The 24049-nt window shown below is 31.7% G+C and overlaps 1 protein-coding gene across 2 annotated transcripts in view; it reads left to right on the top strand.

The window, feature by feature from the left end:
• Positions 1 to 24049, top strand: part of CDH19 (cadherin 19) — a 55421-nt gene that overhangs the window by 25011 nt on the left and 6361 nt on the right. For both annotated transcript variants that reach the window (XM_033135609.1, XM_033135608.1), the window contains exons 4-9: positions 1070 to 1189; positions 4271 to 4435; positions 7037 to 7221; positions 7764 to 8017; positions 11196 to 11317; positions 20241 to 20362. In XM_033135609.1, the coding sequence (XP_032991500.1) occupies positions 1070 to 1189; positions 4271 to 4435; positions 7037 to 7221; positions 7764 to 8017; positions 11196 to 11317; positions 20241 to 20362 (968 nt within the window). The remainder of the gene's footprint in view (positions 1 to 1069; positions 1190 to 4270; positions 4436 to 7036; positions 7222 to 7763; positions 8018 to 11195; positions 11318 to 20240; positions 20363 to 24049) is intronic.

Genomic DNA, 24049 nt, shown 5'->3' with positions numbered 1-24049 from the left:
ATAATTATCATTTCTTTTCTGTGCTAAGACCTTTAAGATCTAGTCTCTTAAAAACTTTGAAGTTCATAATACAATGTATTTGACTATAATCACTGTGTTGTGCATTAGCTCTCCAGAACTTACTCATCTTCTTACTGAAAGTTTATATCCTTTGATCAATATCTCCCCAAATCAAAATTTTTATTACAGAAGAATCAAAGAGCTCCCTATTAGAGTATCTCGGTTTATAACATTAGATTGTAATGGAATAATTCACAATGCTAGTGGTAAAGAAAATCACAATGGCTATTCGATTTTGTGCCATTTATGTTGCTATTCTTAATTGAACTAGAACATCCTGTTTTAATAAGTGCAGATTTTCAACAAGACCCATAATGCTAGATTCCATAAAGATAATTTAAAAGCTTAATACTTTTAAAGAAATATTTTAAATTTGAGCATTAACTTTAATTGTCAAGTGCTTCTTTTTCATATATTTATTGATTGTTACTGAATTCTAATGAGAATGGTTACCTTATCAGTATCTGGTAGATTTTGTTTTGCACTTAAAAAAGAAAAAAATCTTTAAACAGTAGGTATTTTTAGAAGGGAATTAAACAGGACAAAATAGTTATGCCCTTCCTCAACTTGATACTATTTCAAGCTCATTTAAATAATCTTTATTAATATTTTATCAACATTCTGCAATTTGAGGGGGTACTCACAATATGGTTTTTGAAGAAAAGTGTTTCCAATTAATTTTTGATTTCTCAGCTAATAACACACCTTTGAAAAATCCTGAATTACACGTAGTAATGGATGGTTTAATAGTTTCATTTCATTATGTCATAGAGCTACATGTTTAAAAGTCTAAATTGCAAATGGGAATTAGACCTATTTTGTATGAGGTTATATTCTCTTGTCTATACAGAAAGATATTACATAGTTGTATAATTTAGAATGAGGTAGGCTAGTCTTCCATTGTATATCATCATTCTACTTGCTGAAGAAAGAATGCTTTACAGAACTGAATTCATTGTTCAATCAGTCCACACTCTTAATTTCTCTTAACTATTTCTTCTTTATTCAGGAACATTTGTCATCCAGGTGACAGCAAGAGATGCTGATGACCCTTCAAGTGGCAATAATGCTCGTCTCCTGTACAGCTTACTGCAAGGCCAACCATATTTTTCCATTGAACCAACAACAGGTATTTAAGAATGAAACCAAGTGCAATTCAACGTGATTGTAAGTAGGCGAATGTGAGAGCAAAAATTCTCAGCTTACAAACATGTTGTACAGCAGACCTGGTGTTATATAAATAAATAAATGGGATTCAATGTTAAATACTTAATTATTTTTAGTCTTTTAGCTGAGTTTTCTAAGATTGAAAGATGGAATTTTACACACTGCAAATAGTTTGTGGATGGGGTATAAAACATAGGTAAAGATTCTTACAAATCAATTAGAAAAAGAGAAACAACCCAATTAAAAAATATGGGGAAAATACATTTCAAAGCAATTGAGTGAAAGTTCACATACGAAAGTCCTACTAGCATATTAAAAATGTTCTCCTCATTAATCATCACAGAAATACTAACTAAATACAAGGAGATACACCTGCGCACCCAAACAGAATGACTGAGATTAAGCAAGAATTGATGGCTCAGTATAGGCACTTGTATGAGGTATCCACTTTCAAAAAAATGTAGTTGTGTATTTTATGTATTTTTTAGACAAAAAAAATTGAATTTTCTAAACTTGCTTCTGCAATTTTCATTAATCAATACTTTATAAAATAAGTAGGACACACATTTTTCTCTTATTTTAAATATGTCAATTGAATACATAAGAATTATATGACACTAATTGTACAAATATTGATTGCCATGTTCAAAACAAAGATTAAGCCCATATAAATCCCAACTTTAAGAGCTCATAGACTCTATAAATGGAAAAAGAAAACCCACCTAAGTACTTACCTAACCATCAAGAATGTGGCAAGTGTCCAAAGAAGGGAAATTCTATGCTTGCTAATGAAGCAAATTATTATTTTCATCTTGATGACATGAAAGCTTAAAAGAATAGAGCATTTTGTTGGGCTTTTAAACATTTCTTATTGATTCATTCATTTTGCAAATATTAAATGTCTCAGCCTTCTCAATCATGGCTTCCTGAGAGAATCAGATTCTGAAAAATATGACTTGAATGACTATAATTCTTAATTCTCCCAAGGATGGTACCTAGCTTTTATTATTCTGGATGCACAGGACAAAAGCTATTTTAATGCATGCAATGGATTCCTTTAAACAGTAGGTTTTAATTCCTTCATGCAATCTTGGTTAAGAATAGTTGAATATGTAACAGATTTTGTACAACATACTAAGTTTGCAGTGTTATCACATTGCAAGTTTAAAAAAAAATAATAATAACAAAATCAACAACAAAAACATGAACTCTTTTCTCTTGGAACTTATAAATATATATTCAACATTGAATATTAATGAATACATACTCATATACTCATTTTGTGAATATTATTGAGTGAAACAGACAAGGTTCCCTGAGAGAAAGAAAGGACTACTTCAGAGTGCATGGTCAAGGTAGAATACACAGACACCAGAATGAAGAACTGAGCTTGTAGCCAATGTGAAGAGAGAAGGGAAGAGCATTCCAGGTTATGGGAAGGGTGTATGAGAAATTCCTGCATGGGAGAGCATTGAAGCTCTTTAACTAGAGGTCAGTGTGGAAAAGCACAAAAAAGGATGGTAGAAAAATGGGATATCTAAGGAACAGACACATAGTGGGCCATATTGGACCTCCCTGACAATTTTAAGCAGTGTCTTTCCCCGCCAACTCTCACTGCTTTTTAAAATAAATATATTGAGCAAGTTAGCTAAAGCTGTTAATTGCATTAATGGAGGACAGGTGGAATGGGTAGCAAAAAAAAAAAGAGAGCCAGAACACTGAAGTGGTGAGTTTTGGAGTGTATAAGAGGATCTAGGAATATACAGAGGGTGCCAACACAATGTATACACATGACTTGTATTCAGTTTTGGTTATCGGTATGTATTATTATGATTTTAATGCAGATTTTTCCTTTCTTAAAATGTTTATACATTTTTTTTGGCACCCTCTAATATCTCCTTTGCTCAGTCGGAATGTGAGAGGAAAAGTTGTAAATAATGTAAGTAGATTTTATGGAAGCCCGTATACATGGGGAACTAAGGCCTATATGTTTCTCCCACTCCCTGTTGACTGATCCCTATACCTTTGGGTGTATCATTCTGAAAGCTCCAATACTGTTATCCTTTGCTAATATAAAACACATTTCCCTCTTGAGTCACACATAGGGAGATACTACCAGCATCTGTTTAATATATTCAATAGTTTCCATACTGATTCATGCAATAAATTATAATTGTGAAACACGTTAGTCCTCAGTTAAAATCTTTTCACAATGTGGTCCAATTTATCCATTTTGTTTTACTGATATCACAATTTTTTACATAAACTCTTTTTCCCGGACACATTTGAGAATTGGACATTCTCTTTCTTATGTTTTTTTAATGTATTCCCCAGATCTTTAGGACTGCATCCCCCTGTCCTATGAACCATCTGAAAATTTTCCTAGGTTTTTTTTGTTGTTTGGTTTTCTTTGTTTGTTTTTTAGTGATGAATAATTTTTTAACTAAATGCTTTTACAGAAAGTGAACATGTATTACCATATTTATCGTCATTCATCTTAAGTTTAAATATCTATGTATATGTGTATTTAATTGTTACATTATGAATAACTGTGGGTAAAAAACTAACCCTTGTTTGTATATCATGACTCAAAATACGTGAAATAGACATCTCAGGTGGACAATATATTTTGCATCAAGTTGGTAGTGTAATTTACACATTTACCCATTATGAAGTATCTTCTTCCAAGTTAAGGGGAAAGTTAATTGTAGCACACTAATAATATGTTAGAGAAGATAGCAGAAAATACATTGAGGCATAAATGAGGCATTTCTATTCTCTACCTGTGGGTTATCTTAACACGGTATTTTATTAAGGGTCTAGTAGTGTCCTTAATTTTGTGATGACACACTGAATTCTAGGCAGAGTTGTTGTTTAATTCATTATTATTATACTTTTTTTTTCTCTAGAGCAGTGTCTGGAATCTTCTAGTGGTTCAAAATGTGTCAAAAGAATGATTATAGGGTTGAATTTTTAAGAAATTAACTGAGAACATGCCATGGTTAATAATGAAATAATAATTGGAGTTACCACATTTTTAAAGGTGTCATAAGAATATCTTCTCAGATGGATAGAGAACTCGAAGACGAATATTGGGTAATTATTCAAGCCAAAGATATGATCGGTCTGCCTGGAGCACTGTCTGGAACAACGAGTGTATTAATTAAACTTTCTGATGTTAATGACAATAAACCTGTATTTAAAGAAAGTAAGTAGAAAGCATCTAGAATGTTTATTATAATGTTATTCCAAGTATGTCGAATATGTGCATAATGTTAGTTTGCATTCTTAAAGCACTACAGCAAAATTATATAAAATAAATCTGTCAGTTTTTCTAAGGTGTGATTATTTTCACTAGGGTGAAAAGTCAAATACCAATGAAAAAGTAAAGTGTTAGTTTTTAATTGCTTCTGTAACAAATCACCACAATCTTCATGCCTTAACACAAATTTAGTCCTCTGAAAGAACTCTGTGCGGGTGTCAGCAGGCCAAGCAAGGTCATGCTAGTGTGTCTGTAGGACTGCAGTCCTTTCTGTGGGCGCTAGGGGAGAATCCATTTCCTTAGATCTGGGTGTTGGTAGAATTTACTTGATTATGTTTGTAGGTTGAAGGTCTCTGTTTCCTTGATGGCTGTGAACTGGGGGACATGGTTAGACCCTAGAGGCCTCTCCTGGCCCTCGTACTCGTACATAACCCACACATCTCCAAAGCAGTAAAGGACGTCATACCCTTTTCTCACTGCCATCTCTCTGACCCGTATTTTTGCCTCTTCTTCCACTTTTGAGGACCCATGTGATTAGATGGGACCACTTGGATAAACAAAGACAATCTCCACACTTCAAGGTCAGCTGAGTAGCAATCTTAATTCCACCTGCAACCTTATTTCCCTTTTGCCATTTTAGTAACATATACATGTGTTCTGGGGTACTAGGATACAGATATCTTTTGAGGTCATTATTCTGCCTACTACAAGTAATGATTTAAAATGAATATAGTTTATTTTATTTTTTGTAGCAAGGATAGGTCACACCTGCTCTGAAAATTTAAGTAGTAAGTACAAGTTAAAGCACGTGGTATACTTCCGAAGGAATTTCTTATTAAATTCCTAGGAGGAGTTTCTTTTCTAAGGAGTTTCTTTTTCAGGGGCTTCTGTCTTAGCTACAGAAACACATCTGCAAGCATTTCCAGAAATCATGGGCAATTATCCTGAGAGAAGGAAAATTTGATACACATGGATTAAAGAAAGAAGTAGATCTCACACACACACACACACACACACACACACACACACACACACTCCTAAATGATGCAGACACTATTTAGTTCAGTCAGTTTGTGCCAGCTGCAGAGTCATTAAATCTCTGACTTTTCTAGCAATATTAGAAATCTGAATTTTTATTTCTGTGCTTTCATCCAGTGTGCCTTTCTCATCTGCTGTTTCTGCTATTTCACTGGTCACTTTATTTCAGTCTTCTTTCCTTCTCGTTGGCATATTTCTGGTATCAAGCCTTTTTTTCTTCTACCTGGACTCTTTGGTGTTCTTATCTAGCCATATGACTTTAAATACCTCCTTGGTGGCTGACAGTTTACAAATATATACCTCCAGTCTGAACCTCTCCGAAGAACTCCACACATGTATATACAACTCTCTACCCAATATATTAATTTATATATATATCACATACACTTAAAACTTAACATACAATTAATTGTGTTCCTGATCCTGCCTCCGCCTTCTTCTAAACCTCCTCTTCCTACAGATTTTCGCTTCTCACAAACAAATCCAGGTTTTATACTGCTCAGGTCAATAATCTCAGTTTAATTCAATTCAATTCAATTCAATTCAAGCAATCTATTCAGATTGCACTAGGCCAAATCAAAGTCACTTACAATTTCTAATTCTAATCCAGACTGGATTACTAATTAGTTATGCACAATTCCTGCTAGTTCCTGATTTTCTATATTCTATGAGCAAACACACACACACACACACACACACACACACACACACACACACGTGCGCGCACACCGTTCCTGATAATAGAAAATCATTTTATTTAAAGGTTTCAGGTCACCTTTCCCTCTGTTCTTTCTCTCATATCCAAAATTCAATCCTCTGCAGATTCCGTTGGTTGGGCCTTTTAAAAATATCCATAATCTGAACATTTCTCACCAACTCCATTCTACAACCTTGGATCATGCTCCCCTCTTAATTTGCCTCTATTATTGCAGTAGGCTCTCCTCTAGTCTGCTTCCATCAGTGTTCTTTCTCCCTTGATCTATTTCCAACATAGCTTTAGTGATCTTGTTAATATTACAGTCAGATCATATCACTTAAATCTCTTACCATATCACTGAGAGAAAAAGTCAAAGGCCTAAGCACAACATACATGGTCCTAAATGATTTGCCATCATCCAGCCCTGTCCCATTAACTCCCAGCCCTCATGTACTAGCATCCTACCCTTTGACATCTCTTTCTCTGTCTCTCTGTCTCTCTGTCTCTCTGTCTTTCTCTCTCTCTCTCTCTCTCTCTCTCTCTCTCTATATATATATATATATATATATATATACATACATATATATATATGTATATATATATGTGTGTATATATATATATAACTATATAACATAGATAATATAGATATATAGATTGATAATATAGATATATATGTAATATATACAAAGATAGATTTAGAACAAGTACCTGGTGGAAAGGGTGTGTATGGATTTTCCCACAACTCATAAAGTGTGCTCTAATAGGGGACTCTTAATTATTTATGCAACATATCTTGAATTTTGTTTTTAAAGGTTTATACCGCATGACTGTCTCTGAATCTGCACCCACTGGCACTTTTATAGGAAGAATCAAGGCATATGATAATGACATTGGAGAGAATGCAGAAATGGATTACAGCATTGAAGAAGATGATTCACAAACATTTGACATTATTACTAATAATGACAACCAAGAAGGAATAGTTATATTAAAAAAGGTAAATATATTAAAATTATTTGCTTTGCAAAATAATGCAAAATCAAATCAGAAATACATACAGTTATTTTGTGTAGCCAGTTAGTTTTTGCTTCATTAAGCAATTGACATGAGAACTTGTCATTTATGGTTTAGGGAAACAAAGAATTTAGAGATGAGAGATAGTTATTACAGAGCTTCTTGAATTACATGTTTGAACAGTTTTTTAAAAAAGATTTCAAATAGAGGACTGGTTTTTGAAAAGATCTTAAATGACAAGAAATTAATTCTCAATTCCATAAGATACTTTTGCCCAGAAAAGTATCATTTTAAACTGAAATTAAAAAATATAGTTATTATCTCCAAACCTTTTATAATTCACGTAAATAGCAAAATACACGTAGGGATTTTCTATGCTGCTTAATGCCAGTATCAAAGGAATCCAAGTACATAAAAGTAAAACCTAACTGAAACAGATAATTTGACAACTAAAACTTCCTCTTTCTAAGGAGTGCCTTGGGTTACTGAAGCCACGTTTTCTGTGCACACTGTATTTCTTTGTAGAGAGTGGATTTTGAGCACCAGAAGCAGTATCGTATTCGAGCAAGAGTTCAAAACCGCCATGTTGATGAGCAACTCATGAAATACCATGCTGAACCTTCCACAACCTTGATTAAGGTCCAGGTGGAAGACGATGACGAACCTCCTGTCTTCCTCCTCCCATATTACGTATTTGAAATCTTCGAAGGACGGCCCCATGGGTCTTTGGTGGGCATGGTTTCTGCCACAGATCCAGATCAGAGGAAATCTCCTATCTGGTATGTCTGGGAAGCCAGCTTTGCAGGAATGAATGGATGGACACCAATTAATTTTCATATAAAATTTCAAGCAAGTGTAACTACAACATATCTATATTTCTTTATATGGCATGCATGAAATTTGCAACAATATAGACAAGTTAAAATAGGGAGCCTCACCATTGGTTAAAAAGCAGTGAAATAAGCAGTTGCAAACATCCAAGAACTAGGTAATCACCAACTAAAATTCAATGCAACTGACTGTTAATTGGGGTAAGGAGGTGAAGGAAAAGAAACGCTTTATTATGCCAAGTCAGAGAAGTAACAAAGCTGATCAAAATGTGGTTCATTGAAATATTCTTTAATTAAAATGGTATTCAAAAATGGAGAAAGCTTTTTATAGGATACCACTTAAAGGAGTAAAAATAAGTCTAATTAGTTAGAAATAAATTTCTCTGATAAAATGAAGCAGTAATTGCCACTATTAAACCAGTCTATTAGACTCATGTACTATATTTTCTTCTGTCTTTAAATATTCAAATTATAGGTCTGGTTAGATATGAAAACAAAATCTGTTATTTTTTTTCCCCCAATTACCTTCCCTTACTCATCCATTTTCTACACTTCAGAGTCCAGGGAATTACACAAACCTCCACGTGTTTATTAAAATGCTGGCTCTTCTGTACTCTTTGGAGGAGCTACGGATACAAAAATGGAGCTTCTTTAAATTTTTGACACAGAAGGATACTCGCACTTTTCCACTGTAATTCTTAACCATAAAATATTGCTTCCTAATATATACATATAATACATATTATATGTATAATATATATATTTCTTATTTAGTTATAGTGATTTTAATAATAAATATAAGTTTATATGTGATGTATGTATATAATTATAACCCAGTAAATCAATTGTTTAGATTTTTAAAGTATTATGTCTATTAACCTACTTGTTGTTGTTTTTAGAATATAAAGAATACAGAATTTTTAAAGATACTTTGATAAGTAAGCAGCTCATTATATTATCATTTATAATAGTAAAGTATTAGAAACAGTTTAAGTATTAAATCTTAGTGGTGTAAAGGCAATGAACGTTGAATGATTTACAGCGATGCCTATGAACATAGATTAAAACATGGCATGATTTTAAAAGATAATACAAAATTATTACAGTTTTATGTTTACTAAAGGTAAGACTATTACGTATGTGAGAGACAAATAAGTGAACCACGCCCTAATATTAACAGAGGTTGTGTTTTATAGCATCACTTCTGGCGGTTACTTAATATTCTACCAAAAATATTTGTACTAGCAATTTACATCTTTATACTAAAATTAATTACTTTTAAAAATAGTTTGTGAGCCCCTGTCAAAAGAATATATTTTAATGCTTTTTCTGGATATTCTTTCATTTAGAAGTGTTTTTTAAATAAAATTCCTTTTATATATTAGGATCACAAAATTTTTTCCACGTGGTAAAGTTTGAGTTAGCAGATGTTCAAAATATATAATGAAAACAGAATTATATGTATATAGGCTTGATTTTCCATGTCTCAGTTTCTTCTTCTTTAAAGTGGGAAATACTTTTGTAGTCATACAAGAATTAAGAACAAGATATAAAGTCATCTGGAGATGCATACCTGGAAGAATCACTTGTTTATTTCATTCTGGCAAGAGCTGTTAGCAATGAGAAACATTGCATAGTCACATTTCATTCATTCAGCATTTTAGAGGAATGAAGAGCCCATAAAAGGAAATTTGAAGTGAACCAAAGATTAATCTTCTAAGCATCAAAACTTCACATTCTAAGCTTTTTAGCTCAAGCTCCTTCTAAAATGTTTGCAAACGTATTTCCTTTCTTAAATGGTGTATATTAACTATTATTTAAAATGTCTCTGGTGACTCAAGATCATAATTATTTAAAAAATTTATTTGGAAATAATCTCTTTTGATTGGTTTTAATTGGAATAGTGTATTATTAAAACTGGATATTCTAGATGTTTAATACAAAATATTAACTGTTAAACTATTGTTTCATTTTGTCAAGAAATCTCTTAAGTAGGAAATATGACCACTTTTAGATTTGTAAGTAAATTGCTTATAAAAGTCTAAAAATGAGTACAGTTAAAACTGAATTCCTCTATAGTTTAATTCTTTGTAATTTCTATTTTAATTGTCCCCAGAGCACCAAGCTACAAATTAGTGATATTTTTTAGAGGCCTGTCAATTCAAGTTTAAAATAGTCTCATCTTTTGTCACATAATTATGGAAAACCTCACAGATGTCTCACCAAAGCCTTCCAGAACATCCCTGCAATGAGAAGCCATCACTGAACCCTAGTTATTACTCTTCTTTATTTTTTATTATTAATCATTTGCAAGAAGATAAGACATACTGACTACTTCAAAGACTTCTTTCATTGTGGAGTGGGAGATCATTTTCCAGGCTTTTGCATGAGACAATTTTATTATCTGACTTCTTTCCATGAATGATCTAACAGCACATTTGATCTATTTTCCTTACTTTTGGGATAGATAGACAGCCAGATAGACAGATAGATAGCAGAGGGATAGATAGATATAAATATAAATATAGATATAAAGTATATATAATAAGTATATAATTTATTAAATATTATCAAATTGTTTCCTTTACACAAACAAAAACAAGCATATTTCAATCATTAGCAATCAATAAATTATAATATGATGCACAAATTTAGCAAACGTCTATGTGGTGCAGGAGACTCAGAGCATCTAGGCCAATAATGTTTTACGTCTCTTCAAATGAAAAAAAAAAAAAAAAATCCCCAGGTTCTCAGGTATTAGTTTTTATCTCCATTTATTTGCACTTATACTCATTTTACAAATGACACTTTGCCATTTCTTTTTAATCAAGTTATTCAGTTATTAAAATTCTTTCTTGGGAATGAGAATGAGTGACATGTGTTTAGATTTCGCATGCATCAATTTAAATCTGAGGCCGTTTTAGTTTTAGTTTTTTTTTTTTTTCTTTTCTAGCTCCACTGAGTTGAATCTTCAATATAGGAATGTGCTTTTTTGAAAATTATTCAGCATTAAATTAGCTATATGGATCATGCATTTAATCATCTGTCATTGTTTTCAAAGGCTGTGATGTATCAATATTATATATAGAAAAATAAAATTAAGAATTTTTTTTTTGGGGGGGTGCAGGTATTCTATTACCAGAAGCAAAGTGTTCCATATTGATGAGAATGGCACAATCATCACAACTAACCCCCTTGACAGAGAGATTAGTGCTTGGCACAACCTAAGTATTACAGCCACAGAAGAATGTAAGTACTCATTCGGGAACTTCACATTGGTTCACCAAATTTTTAAAACCATTCAGTAATTTCTGAATATAGGGACAAATACTAGCTTAAAATATTATTGGGATTAGAGTTAAATGATATTGTATGTAAATTCATGCATGTGTATTTTATTATTTTAAAATAACAATATCTGCTCATTTCTGTTACAGCTTATTAATATACTACTACTAAATACCTTTAACTTTTTAAAGACAATATGTATTATTTAATGCAAGAAATAAATCATGGAAAAACATAAGTAATAAAACAAAAAAATCCCCTGCATTTCTAAAACATTATAATATTTTTCATGGATACATTTTTATATCAATTTATAAAAATCAAATATAAATTTTGCAAGTTATGTTTTCCAAACTCGGCAATATTCTATATGGGTTCCTTTTGAAGTTGAGTTTAATAAAAAAAAGAAATTCTTGTGCACATTTCAGAAACATATGATAATTATTTCATAGGACTCTCTCGCTTAGAGCAATTTTTTTTAAATTTAGAGAACTGTTTAGTTAATGTTACATATTGTTTTACTACTATACAAGTAGTAATGAAACTATTGATTTGTAATTAAATATTTTAATTTAAAATAATTTAAAGTTGACTACTAATATTGTACCATTTAACCATAATCAGGTTAGATTGACTCAATACATGAGGAGACTGTTCTGGCATCAAACACAGAATTCCTATGTCTTGTTCTATTTCTAGGATAAAATATTAGCAATATTCTTGGACATTAGGTATGAGATGACATTTCAGGGCCGTTTTTTAAAACTTAGGAATTTAAAAATAATCATATTTCAGTGGAATTATGGGAAATGATATGAAGGATTCAAACAAGAAACATTTATTGAGAGTCTGTGCATCACAAAAGCTAGTGCATTTTCGAATTAAAATGTTGTCTGTTGTGCTGATAGTTGCATTTTCAATGATCAGTAGTGACCAGACCAGTGTTGTTTTTTTGTTTGTTTGTTTGTATTTTTCAGAAATAGGCAGATGATTCCATTTTTAGGTTGTAAACAGTAGATAAAATTATCCAGATTTATCACTTGGATAGTGCCATCAAAATTATAAATTAATCAGGTATTAAATCAATCATTTTAATTCAAGTTCAAAGGAATAGATATAACCATTTATAAGATTTTCAAATTGTTCTCTCATTTAGCCAATGGATTTAATATACTACAGTAAAGGATTAAAATTTTAAATACAAAATATCCTAGAATGCATCCTTTCATACCTGATTTTGTATAAAGTTTTAATAATTTGTGTCCTTTCTTGGCTTGATTTTTGAAAGCCTTTGCACATATATATTATTCCTCACTTTATTGAGCAGTTCGCCATTGAAATGGTGGAGTGGAAAGCATGTCTTTAATATATACTAGAATATATATATATATATATATATATATATACACACACACACACACACACACACACACACATATACATATATGTGTATATATGCACATATATACACATATATATGTATATGTCTTTAATATATACTAGATATCTTAGATATATATACACATATATGTATATATATATATTCTAGTATATATTAAAGATATGCTTTCTAATATCTATATCTAGATAGATAGATAGATATAGCTACATTCATATCTATCTCTCTATCTCTATCTATCTATCTAGATAGATAGAGATAGAGAGATAGCTATAGAGATAGATATATACCAAATAGCTCTATGGAAACACTGCAGGAGGACTGAGTCTGGGCATTGAATTTTCCCATTAACTAAACAATGAAGAATGGGGAGCAAATGTTACAAGGAAATAAATGTCTGCTGCCACGGAAGAAATGTCAAGGATTTTGGTGTTGGAAAACACAAAGATGTTTATTCTAAAAGCAAGGAGCTTGTCTATATTGGGCATTTCTGAGAACAGATTATTTGTAATGTCACTATTTACAAAAATATTGAGAGAAGGAATTCAAATAAGTTTAAGAAGACTGGACATCTTTAAAAAGAGTCTTTCAGCTAAGAGTCTAATAGCTTTCAGCTATTAAAAGAGCATACTTTATTGAGTTTATGTAATTATCCACTGTAAGCTTATTTACTATTCAAGGAGGGGGTGTTTCATAAGAATATATCATTTAGTTTTGTTAAATTTCAAGTACTAAAACTTGAGTTATTAGAAATAAGAATCTTTAAAATTTATTATGTGTATTCTGAGATGTCCAACGTTGATCTTTTATGAATGAATAGGAAAAAAATGATGAATAAATGGTAAGAAAACTTTGCAAGGTAATTTAATTATATCTGACCCCATTAGCTACTTGATGGCTTTTTATTAGAGGGATGTCAGGAAGATCTCTGGAGAAAGCTTGAAGTATTTATTCCGTTGCCTTCTTTTAATATGGTAGGAATACATTATAGCATTACAAAATGAAACAAAAACAGCCCAAATATTTTTGTTGCAAGATAGCTGTTCTCCATAAAAATTACTAATCAATGTATGTACGTATATTTACATATATAGCATAAACAGTATATGGTGTAATAAATATTATAATTATGTCATTGTATATTATGTGCAAAAGTGATATCCAAATACAGAAGGTATCAAAAAAATGTATACACATTTTAAGAAAGGAAAACTGTATTAAAATTGTAATACTCAATGTATACCAATAACAAAAGATGAACATGTCACGTTTGACTTCTGCAATTACAAGAGGTGCTCAAAGTGGTTACCATTAGTGTCCAGACACTTCTGATTATGGCAAACTACTGCTTGAGCATCACTGACCAAAGTGTTGTGCACATTTCAGAAACACTTGTATATATGTTTTGTATATATGTTTTGTATATATGTTTCCACTTGTATATATGTTTCTGGCACTCCCCGTATTTAGTGACCAGCACAACATGAGTAATGAGAGGAGACGTTAGCTCTTTAGATGTACTGCAGCTTATCAGCTGATCAACAGACCTCACAGTACTCACAACATTAAAGTCTGTGTGTGTGTCTGTGTGTAGACAGATACTATTCAGGAAATGGAACTGTTTCCGTTCATAGCTTACAAGATTACTTATTACATAGATAGGTTTATCCGAAAGATCATGGATATTATAATGGTGTATATGTTGGAGAAAATAACAAACAATAACAGCAATAACAATAAAAACTAAGTATCATTTGTGATTCACCAGAAGAAGAAAAAAGTCCTTGCTTTGTCACTTAATTGTTTTTTCATATGTTTATTTGTAAAATGTCTATTTTGCAAGGTGGTATGAGTGTTGGTGAGTTTTGAGGATTTATATTTTGTTAAATATTTTACTTTTATTGAATATAAAAGATCATATGTACATATATGTGAATATAAAAGTATATATCTGTGAAAAACTGATGCATATAATGGCATCAGTGAAAAACTGTGCATATAATGGCATTTTAAAGTATTAATGACAATTTGAAGGAAAATGTTATTCCTATTTCACAGAAGATAAGTCTAAAATTTCTGAAATTTATTTGCCCAACTCATAGGTGCTGATGCCTGGGATCAATTACAATCAATGCTATCTGATTGTAAAGTGTATGTCTTAACCCTGTGCCACACTGTGTCTTACTGAGACTCTGAAAAATTGTCGTGCTGTCACTTAGTGTCTTCTGGCTTATATATGCTTAATAATCTTAACAGGTTTCATTTTTCCCCCCATTTTGCTCCTACATGACAATAGACTTTAGCTACAAAGTTATTTCAATTAATGACTCAAATGTAAACTTTCAGTCAGTTCAGGTGACTTCCTCACAGCCAGTCGGTAATCTCTGTCATTATGTTAGGTAAATTCCTCTTTGATGCTTATTATGTATCACTCTGCTCTGAGGTGTGTCCAACTCATTCTGAAGCTATTGCTTCATCCACATGCATATGTCCGTGACAGCATGTGTGGCTAGTAATGCCATAGTTGTTTAAGGGGAGTTCAAGAGATGATTAAATTTTCAAATAGATTTTAGACTGTGGTCCTATTGTGCTGAAGTATATTAAAAACATATAGGTTTTCTTTTTTAAAATGAATTTGATCTTGAAACAGTAAGCCATGATGTATTTATATTGCACTTATAATTTTATATTTGAAGAGAGCAAAAGAAGATTCATGTGACATTTAAAAAAATAAATTAATGGACTTAAAAATATTTTAATTCTCTTGAGGAAAAGCATGTAAATAAGCCTTCAAAGTGCATTCAGAGGAAAAAAATAGAATAAAACATGAGATTTAATAAAAGTAGATATGTAAATGTAGATACAAAATTTCATTAAATGTGATTAGATCAATGCTGAAATTAATAAATTGAAACAAAAGTAACTAATACAATTTCAAACTTAACATTTTGTTAACTATAAAATATTGTACTATAATAAATAATTTATAAGTAAAAGATGCTTTCAATTGCAGTTGAGGGAAAAATTTCAAATGCCTGTCAAAGGCAGACTGAATATAAGCTGAATATATTTGTGTTACATAGAATTTAATCCTTAAAAGTTAATCACTGTTTCAGAAATACATGCTTAGGAATGTTATTAAGTACAGGAATTATACAATTCATGCTGATCCACTCCTGAAGCTATAAAATAGTTTTCTTAGAATTAAAAAGAAAACAAAAAACAAACAAACAAACAAACAAAACAAAAAACTTTTAGACCAAGTATTTTTCTGTGAACCTAAAAATCCAGGTGACAATAATTGAACTAAAAGTGTTTATTTGGGATCAAAGGAATTGCAATTCTTGAAGTACAGATTCTAGCATAAGCCAACAGCATATCCCCCCTGCTGCTGCCCTGCAGGAGAGGGGCTCAGGGCTTTGTGGGGAAAATGCACGAAGATGAAGTAAATGCATGAAAGAGGTCATTGGGACTAGGTGAGGTATGGTTAGATTTGTAGTTTATACACTGGTTTGAGATTCAGTCATTAGGCAAAAGGCTAGATTTGTACTTTATTGTTTGGTTATCATTTGGAGAATTGGCAAAGTCCAATTTCATCAGCCCCTATAAACAGGATATTCTCATCCTTGCTGTTTTCATGGAAGATCGGTGGCTCGGTCCAGTTTAGAAGATCCAGAAAACAAGCTGTACAGGGCAGTTTCTGGGAAATGACTACTCAGCTCTATTTTAATATGGTTCCACGCGTGTCATCTTCCACCTCCCCATTATTATCATCATATATCTGAAATGTTACAGGATGCAAAATGCAATTCTAAAATGAAATAATTAGATATATATTCTCAGAAATTCACATAGTTAATGTTCATTTGATTCACCTTTGAAGACATATTTTCGAAAAAATATGTTTCATTTTAAGGGAAACTGGTTAGAAAGAACTTCTGTAACACTGAATAACCAATTTTCATGTATTTTTCCTCTCTCGATTTTTTAAAATGCATATAATTAAACTTATTTTAGAACAATTTTGGAAAAAATCTTTATAAGTGCCTATTTTTTATTACTGTAAGCAATAGCAAAAAATAATTTTTGACCATGTAAGTCTCAGCAGTAATATAAACAAACCACCTAAATAGTGGAAAATGGCGTGATGGAAAATTCTTTAAAAAACACTTGCTGCATGCGTTAGTTACCTAGAAACTTTCAACATAACAGTTATGCTGATTATAGAAAAGAGACGTTCCATGGTAACATTTGTTTTTCCAGCAAACGCAGTGACTGGCTTAGTCTCTTTCCTGGAAAACTTGCCAAATTAAGCAACAAGCTATTTATTTGCATGCCAGCTAAGTGAATGAAACTACTAACTGCTCTAAAACAAAGCTGTGAAGATATATGTATGTTTTATATAGTCATGCCAATGGTTTAGTTTGAACATAAATGTAAAGAGATTTTTCAGAACAAAAGACAAAAAACTTTAAATGAATTTCTTACCATTTCCTCTTACATTTATTTGTACCTCAAATACTCCTCCACTTTACTTAGTTAGCTAAGAAAAATGTTGTTCTATGGTGATATATATTTAAGCCATTAAAAAATGAGCCTTAAATTTTGAATCATCCCATCTTGAGATCTCTAACAATATCTTTTCATATTTTTGATGTTTTATTTATCAATTTTATCCTGAATATAACATAATAGAAAAGAGTCTCAAAACAGCTCTTAATGGCTTATGTATTTCCTATAGGCCATGGGATTTTTTCTCTTTTGGTACGTATGAAACCTTGAAATTTTAAATTTTTAATTAAATGAATATTGCAATTTCTATCATAATTGTAATTGTTATTTTTTGGCAACAGTAGTTAGAAACAAAATCTTATCCCAGCCCAGAAAACCTCTCCACAACAGTGAAATAGAGAGAAAACAGTTTTATAATTGAGAAGCATTAAACCAGTTAGATGTGCACTGCAAATCCACTAAAGGATTGCCGAGACAAAGAAATCTCACCCTTTTTCAGAGCTGGGCAGACACAACCCATTGCGTGTAGGTCCTCAAGCTAAATAATTCCTAAGCATCAGGTTGAGGACTTACCACCATGTGTCACACACAGTTCATCTTAAATTCACTAAGTAGTTGGAATGACCATTTGTGTTTGCTAATTGGCGTCATCCAAATGAAACCAGGCTTTTCATACCTTTATGACCACAGATAGTTTTGTACTTTGGGTCAAGGCGTTTGCTCAAGTTTAGCTCCTACCCTCCAATAGAAACGGGAAGAAAGGAGCACTATTCTCCTTGATCATTCATTACGTTTCAGGGTTGGCTCCCACTACCTGAGAAAGACAAACCTGGGTTGTAAAGTTGTCATACATTTCAAAGAAAGGAAAAAACTTACAATCACAAGTTTTCTAAGGTAAATGTTCCTAGAAGAGGAAGGAGAGGAAGTCTTTTCCCTTATTTTCAACAGAGAGAATTAAACCCCTTTTTAAAAGTATTGTCTTTGTCCTTAAAAACTACAATTGCAAATATAATTATTTCCCAAGAGCAAAAGAGCACTTAGATTATAAATAAAAACGTTAAGAGAAATAAAGGAACTTCCTCTTACTCTTTAATTGTATGTATCTTTTGCACAGTATTTTTAAATAAAAAGAAAATGATTGAAAAGAATGTCATACGAGTATAGAATATATTATGCTGCAACTTACTTCTTTTTAATCACTTAACAAAAATATGTATACCACTCTGGTTAGCAGATAAATAATGATATTTCATATTTATTGTTTATTTATATGCTAGGTAATCTTCTTAATGTTTTATATATGTATTGTTTCATTTAAATTCTATAATAGTTCTATAAGGTAGTTACTAGTATAATTTCCATTTTTACAGAGAACCAACTGAGACAAACAGTGGTTAAACATTTTTCTCAAACAGAACCAAGATTAAAATCCATTTTTAAAGATCACAATATTAATACATTTGTTATGTCGACTCATTCATTTTTAATAAGTACACAGAATTTCCTAGTATGATTGTAATTTATTTCCCCAATTCCTTTTTGATGAACATTTGGGTTATTTCCAGTTATTTGAGTGTAATGCAAACATTTCAGGAATAAATAAATGGAATCACGCATTCTTATATCCTGATGCCTTGAACTGTAGCCTAAGTTTCCCAAACTAATTACTGAGTCAAAGATGTGTGTAATTTAACTTTTGTTATCTGTTGCTGGATTAGGTTCTAGAAAAGTTTTACATCCCCAGTATTTTTCAGCACTCCACCATCACTGGCTCTGTTTTGCATATTTAACACAAATCACATGTGTTTTACTCCCTTCTGGGGAATATTCTGTGAATATGCTGGTACAGCATACATGTGAATATATATGTGAATATTATGATACAGAAGCAGTCTCCACTGTGGACTATTTTGCCTCCTGGAACACTCGACAATGTCTGAGGACAATCTTGATTATCACAACTAGTGTGGGGATTGCTACTGGCATTTAGTTAGTAGAGACTGATGATGCCGCTGAGCTTTCTACAGTGTAGAGAAAATCCCCCAAAATAAAGTATTATCCAGTCAAAAGTATCAATAGTGACAAGGTTAAGAAACCCCGGTATGAATCATTTGAATTTTCTCATCTGTGAATTTCTAGTTTGTGACTAGTTCCATTGAATTATCCTTTTCATATCAATTCTCGGGATTTGAAATTAACGCTGTTACTATTACATCTTGCGATGCAAACATTTTTTCAGATTACTGTTGTTTTGGCTTTTTTGTTGTTGTTGTTGTTTTTACATTTTTGTCATTTAAAAAATGTATTTGAGCATTTCTTCCCATTCCTTTCTGGTTTCTGTATTTTTTTGCCCACTTAAGAAAATCCTCCCAACTCACTATATATACAGAACTTTACTTAGGTTTCAGTATGATTATTTTATTTAAAAATGTATTTAGATCATTATTTTTGTTTATAAAAGCTACAGTGAATAGTGTTGTCATTAAGAGCACTGACTACTGGCTTCTTATCTGCCTTTTCCACTTCCGCTATGCCCTGAGGCGAGTCATTGCACTGTAATTTATGAAACAAAATGGTTTCTCAATGTTTTTATCAGTAAAGTTGGGGTGGCTAATAATACGTATATTCCTCAGAATGAAATGAATTCATACAAATATATCCAACAGTTCCTGGAGTTTCAGAAGATGTTTGTATACCTGACGACCTTCTTCACTCTCTTCCTCATGAGGTCCTACAGTCTATGGCAGGTGCAGGGCATCAGAGAAATATCGGTTGAGTTGAATGTGTTCAGCACATGTTTTTTCTAGCACGTATTGTTGATAAATATATGAATCATATAGTGATCCTGTCCTCAGATAGCTTCTGTTCAGATAAAATAAAAATACACCTCATAGCCTTTAATACAGTTTTTGTGGCGTTTCCCCCCTACAGACAGCATTACCATTCTTTTAATTCTGTTTATTCAATTTGCAGACAATACACAACAGAGCTCTGCAGTTCCTGTGTATGTGCAAGTTCTTAATGTCAATGACCATGCTCCTGAGTTCTCTGAATATTATGAGACTTATGTTTGTGAAAATGCAGGCTCTGGTCAGGTAAGAACTCGTAATAAACTGCTGATATCTAAACAATGTTATATTATTTATAGTCATTTTGGCTGTATATTTCTCCCATGTTGAAATGATGAAAATAAGTTTTATTACCTATATTAATTCCATGCTTTTATGTTGTGAGGACTGTATAACTTAAATTTCTTTTTAAAAAATAACCAGTCAGTACATATTGACAGTGTTGTTTCTAGGCAATTGTCAAGTGTACACAGATCCAGTATGGCTCATTCAGAATCTCTTAAGACAGGAATGGACCCCAAGTTAAGAATTTGTAATGGACGAGGTCTGACAATTAGGTTCGTGAACTCATCCTAGAAAATGTGCTGCTTACCTCATCTCTGAATATCACTATGGTCACCTTCAAAATACTCCCCTTGGGAAGCTATGCACTGATGCCAGTGCCTAATCCACCCTTCAAAGAAATTTTGGAACTCTTTTTCTGGAATGGCCATCAGAGCTGTCGTATTATTACTCTTGATATCCTGAATGTCATCAAAATGTCTTCCTTTCAATATTTCCTTTATCCAGAGGTAAAGAAGTCACTGGGGGCCAGATCAGGTGAGTAGGGAGGGTGTTCCAATACAGTTATTTGTTTAGTGACTATCCTCACAGACAGTGCTGTGTGAGGTGGTACATTGTCCTGATGCAAGAGCCATGAATTATTGGCAAAAAAGTTCAGGTCGTCTGTTTCACGCAGCCTTTTCAGCACTTCCAAATAGTGAACTTGGTTAACTATCTGTCTAGCTGGTACAAATTCATAATGAATAATTCCTCTGATATCAAAAAAGGTTAGCAACATCAGTGCAACAATTTCACAAACTTAATTGTCAGACCTTTGTATGACATTACTTTCAACTGTTACTGTTACTAACAAAATTACCTTAAACAAAGGCCAATTCTACCTATTTACTCATTTAATTGTTTGTTATCTCTAATAAATCTTTAGATAGAAATTATAGAATGAAAATTAAATCACTCTTTTTCAAGTGACTCATAGCAAAAAATGACAAAATTAAATACATATACACTAAAAAACAAAAAAGTTATTAAGCATATGGCTGTAAACATTTTATGTAAATTAAAATTAAAACAAATTTGAGAGTGTGAAAAGGTGATAATCCCAAAATAGTGTGCCTGGCAGTATAACAAAACAGCATTTTAAGAGCTACTAATATATTTTGACAAATTGATACAATATACATATAATTTAAAGATAGGCATGAACTTTTCATTTCATACTAAGAGGCCATTTGACAAAATTAAATTTAAATTCTGGGTTACAAATAAAACAAGTTAAAAGGCGCACAATAAATAAAGAATAAATCGTATAAGTCATATATGAATCAATAGTCAAAATCTCACTTAATACTGAAACACATGTAGTATCATCCTTTAAAACAGTATTGAGAAAGAAATTCTCTTGCACACTATCATTTCATAGTGTTTTGAAGCTTAGGTTCATACAATAATGTATAAAATACATATGAAATAAAGTTACTGAAAAGAAGGAAATTTACTTAAGATTATCTAGTGCATTGCTGCCAAATTAATATGATCAAATTTTAAATTTTTTGAAGCCGTGTTTAAACAGATAATAAAATGGGGATTGCTAATTCAACCGATATACCATTTCAGTTCAGCAAGATGAGTAAGTTTTATAGATCTGCTGTACAATATTGAATTTATAGTTAACAATGCTGAATTGTATACTTAAAATTTTGTTAAGAGGCTAGATCTAATGTTAAGTGCTTTTACTACAATTAAAGTTTTTAAAAGATGAGATCCATGTTAATGTTTATTTGAAACAATATATATGAATATTATGATTTTTCACATGTAATAAATTAAAAACCATCAAGGAAATATTTTATGTATTTTCTCATACTATGAAGATTTTTCTTGTCTCATTTGCCGGAAGCTCAAACAGCTGGACTAAATGATAAGTTACAATGTGTCCTATATCTATTTGCTTCGGACAGGTAATACCTTCATTATAGAAAATCAAAATACCAGAATAGTTGCACTCTATTCTGAAGGAAACCAGAGATTTCCTTAATGATCTATGTGGGTAAACAGAAGTTTTAGGTTTTTTTTTTATTTTTCTTAATGTGTAAATGATAGGGTGAGAAGAGAAGAGGAAAAGAGGTTTTCATTCGTTTGCAAAATATGAATATAATAAATAAGCTGACATTAGAGCAATTTGCCTCTCCTGTTTGGTGGAAATAGATATCATTTTTCAAGTTAATGATTTCTATTATCTTGAGTGAGACCAAATATCTTTTCCAGAATGAAGGTATAATATTGGTGATTTTTAGAATCTTTTATACCGTTATTTGGTTTAATGTAAAGACATTCACATTGTCTCCAGGTAAAAATATTATCTGTAAAATGCCCTCCTAGAACAGTCATGACGCCACTGCTCACCCATGCGATATCAGCTTCCAATGTCCGTTTAGATGACTAATTCTCTGATCCCCAAAAGTTTATTTTAGTTGTTATATATTTTATGTATTTTATTATGTGTTTTTGTTCTGGACTGTAGGTATTATATACCTTCTCAACACTCTTTAAGTTTGCAATTCTGCTTGTCTCTCTACCCCGCTAGAATATAAACAAGTGACAGAGACACTGCTGAACCCAAGCGCCACTGGCCACCCAGGGCCTGAGATAACTTGGCATGTTCTAAATGCTAATGGGATGTTTGTTAGATGGATACATTTGGGATATTAATCAGATATTTTATATTTTAATCTTTTTGTATGATTTTTATAAAATGTATTTTTAAGATTAATTTAACAAATGAAAATAAAGTATATATTGGGATAAAAATCTGAGAAGGTGTGATTTTTAGCAAAAATAAGTAGATTTGTACAAGTTAGTGGCAAAACAGTACAATGTGTATGACATATAAATACATCTTATGTAATTTTACGAAAAAGATTTTTAATGAAATTTAGAATACATCTGCCTCTGTTCCAGGATCAAAATATCAGGCTGTCATGAGTTTTCTTTTAATAACTTGCTAAACAAAGAAAAGAACAAGAGATTATGGATTAGATTTTCTTGTTGGTTCTAATTGTATTATTTTATTAATTAGTACTTTGATCTATTGAACAGATATTGAACAACCTTTTTGAATCCTGTAATTTCATTTTGTCAAAACTGGCCTTATATGGAATTATTTTCTCTGTGGAGTGGCATAAAAAGCAATAGTTTTGTTCAGATGTGTTAACAATAATTTCTTGACAATGAGAGAGAGAAGTTGCATGTACATCTTGCTACAAGGTTCAAATACTTAGAATAACTAGATTAGCAAGCAATTTAGGTGAGATTGTCAAAAATTCCTTCCATATATTTGTTTATTGCAACTCCCACTTTTTGTTTATCATTTTTGTATTGAGGGAAATTGTTTATTAAGCACGTTTCAAGGAATTGATAATTTCTGTCAATTAATACTCAGTACCTATGTATTAATTTCTAGTTTATTTTTCAATTTATAGTTTATAATCTTATTAAAATGTATTCCTCCACAAACCTGGAAGTAGTTTTATTGATATCTGCTTTCAGGTAAAGAAACAGATTCAAATGTGTTGTTTGCTCCAAATTGGTATATAACAGTTGCCCCTTTGACTAGCTATCCAAAAATGCCATGTTTAACAGAGTTTATAACTC

Source organism: Rhinolophus ferrumequinum, chromosome 19, assembly GCF_004115265.2.
Source record: "Rhinolophus ferrumequinum isolate MPI-CBG mRhiFer1 chromosome 19, mRhiFer1_v1.p, whole genome shotgun sequence".
NCBI classification, from domain to species: domain Eukaryota; kingdom Metazoa; phylum Chordata; class Mammalia; order Chiroptera; family Rhinolophidae; genus Rhinolophus; species Rhinolophus ferrumequinum.
Note: the sequence above shows the minus strand (reverse complement) of the source record. Positions and strands in the feature narration are given on the sequence as shown.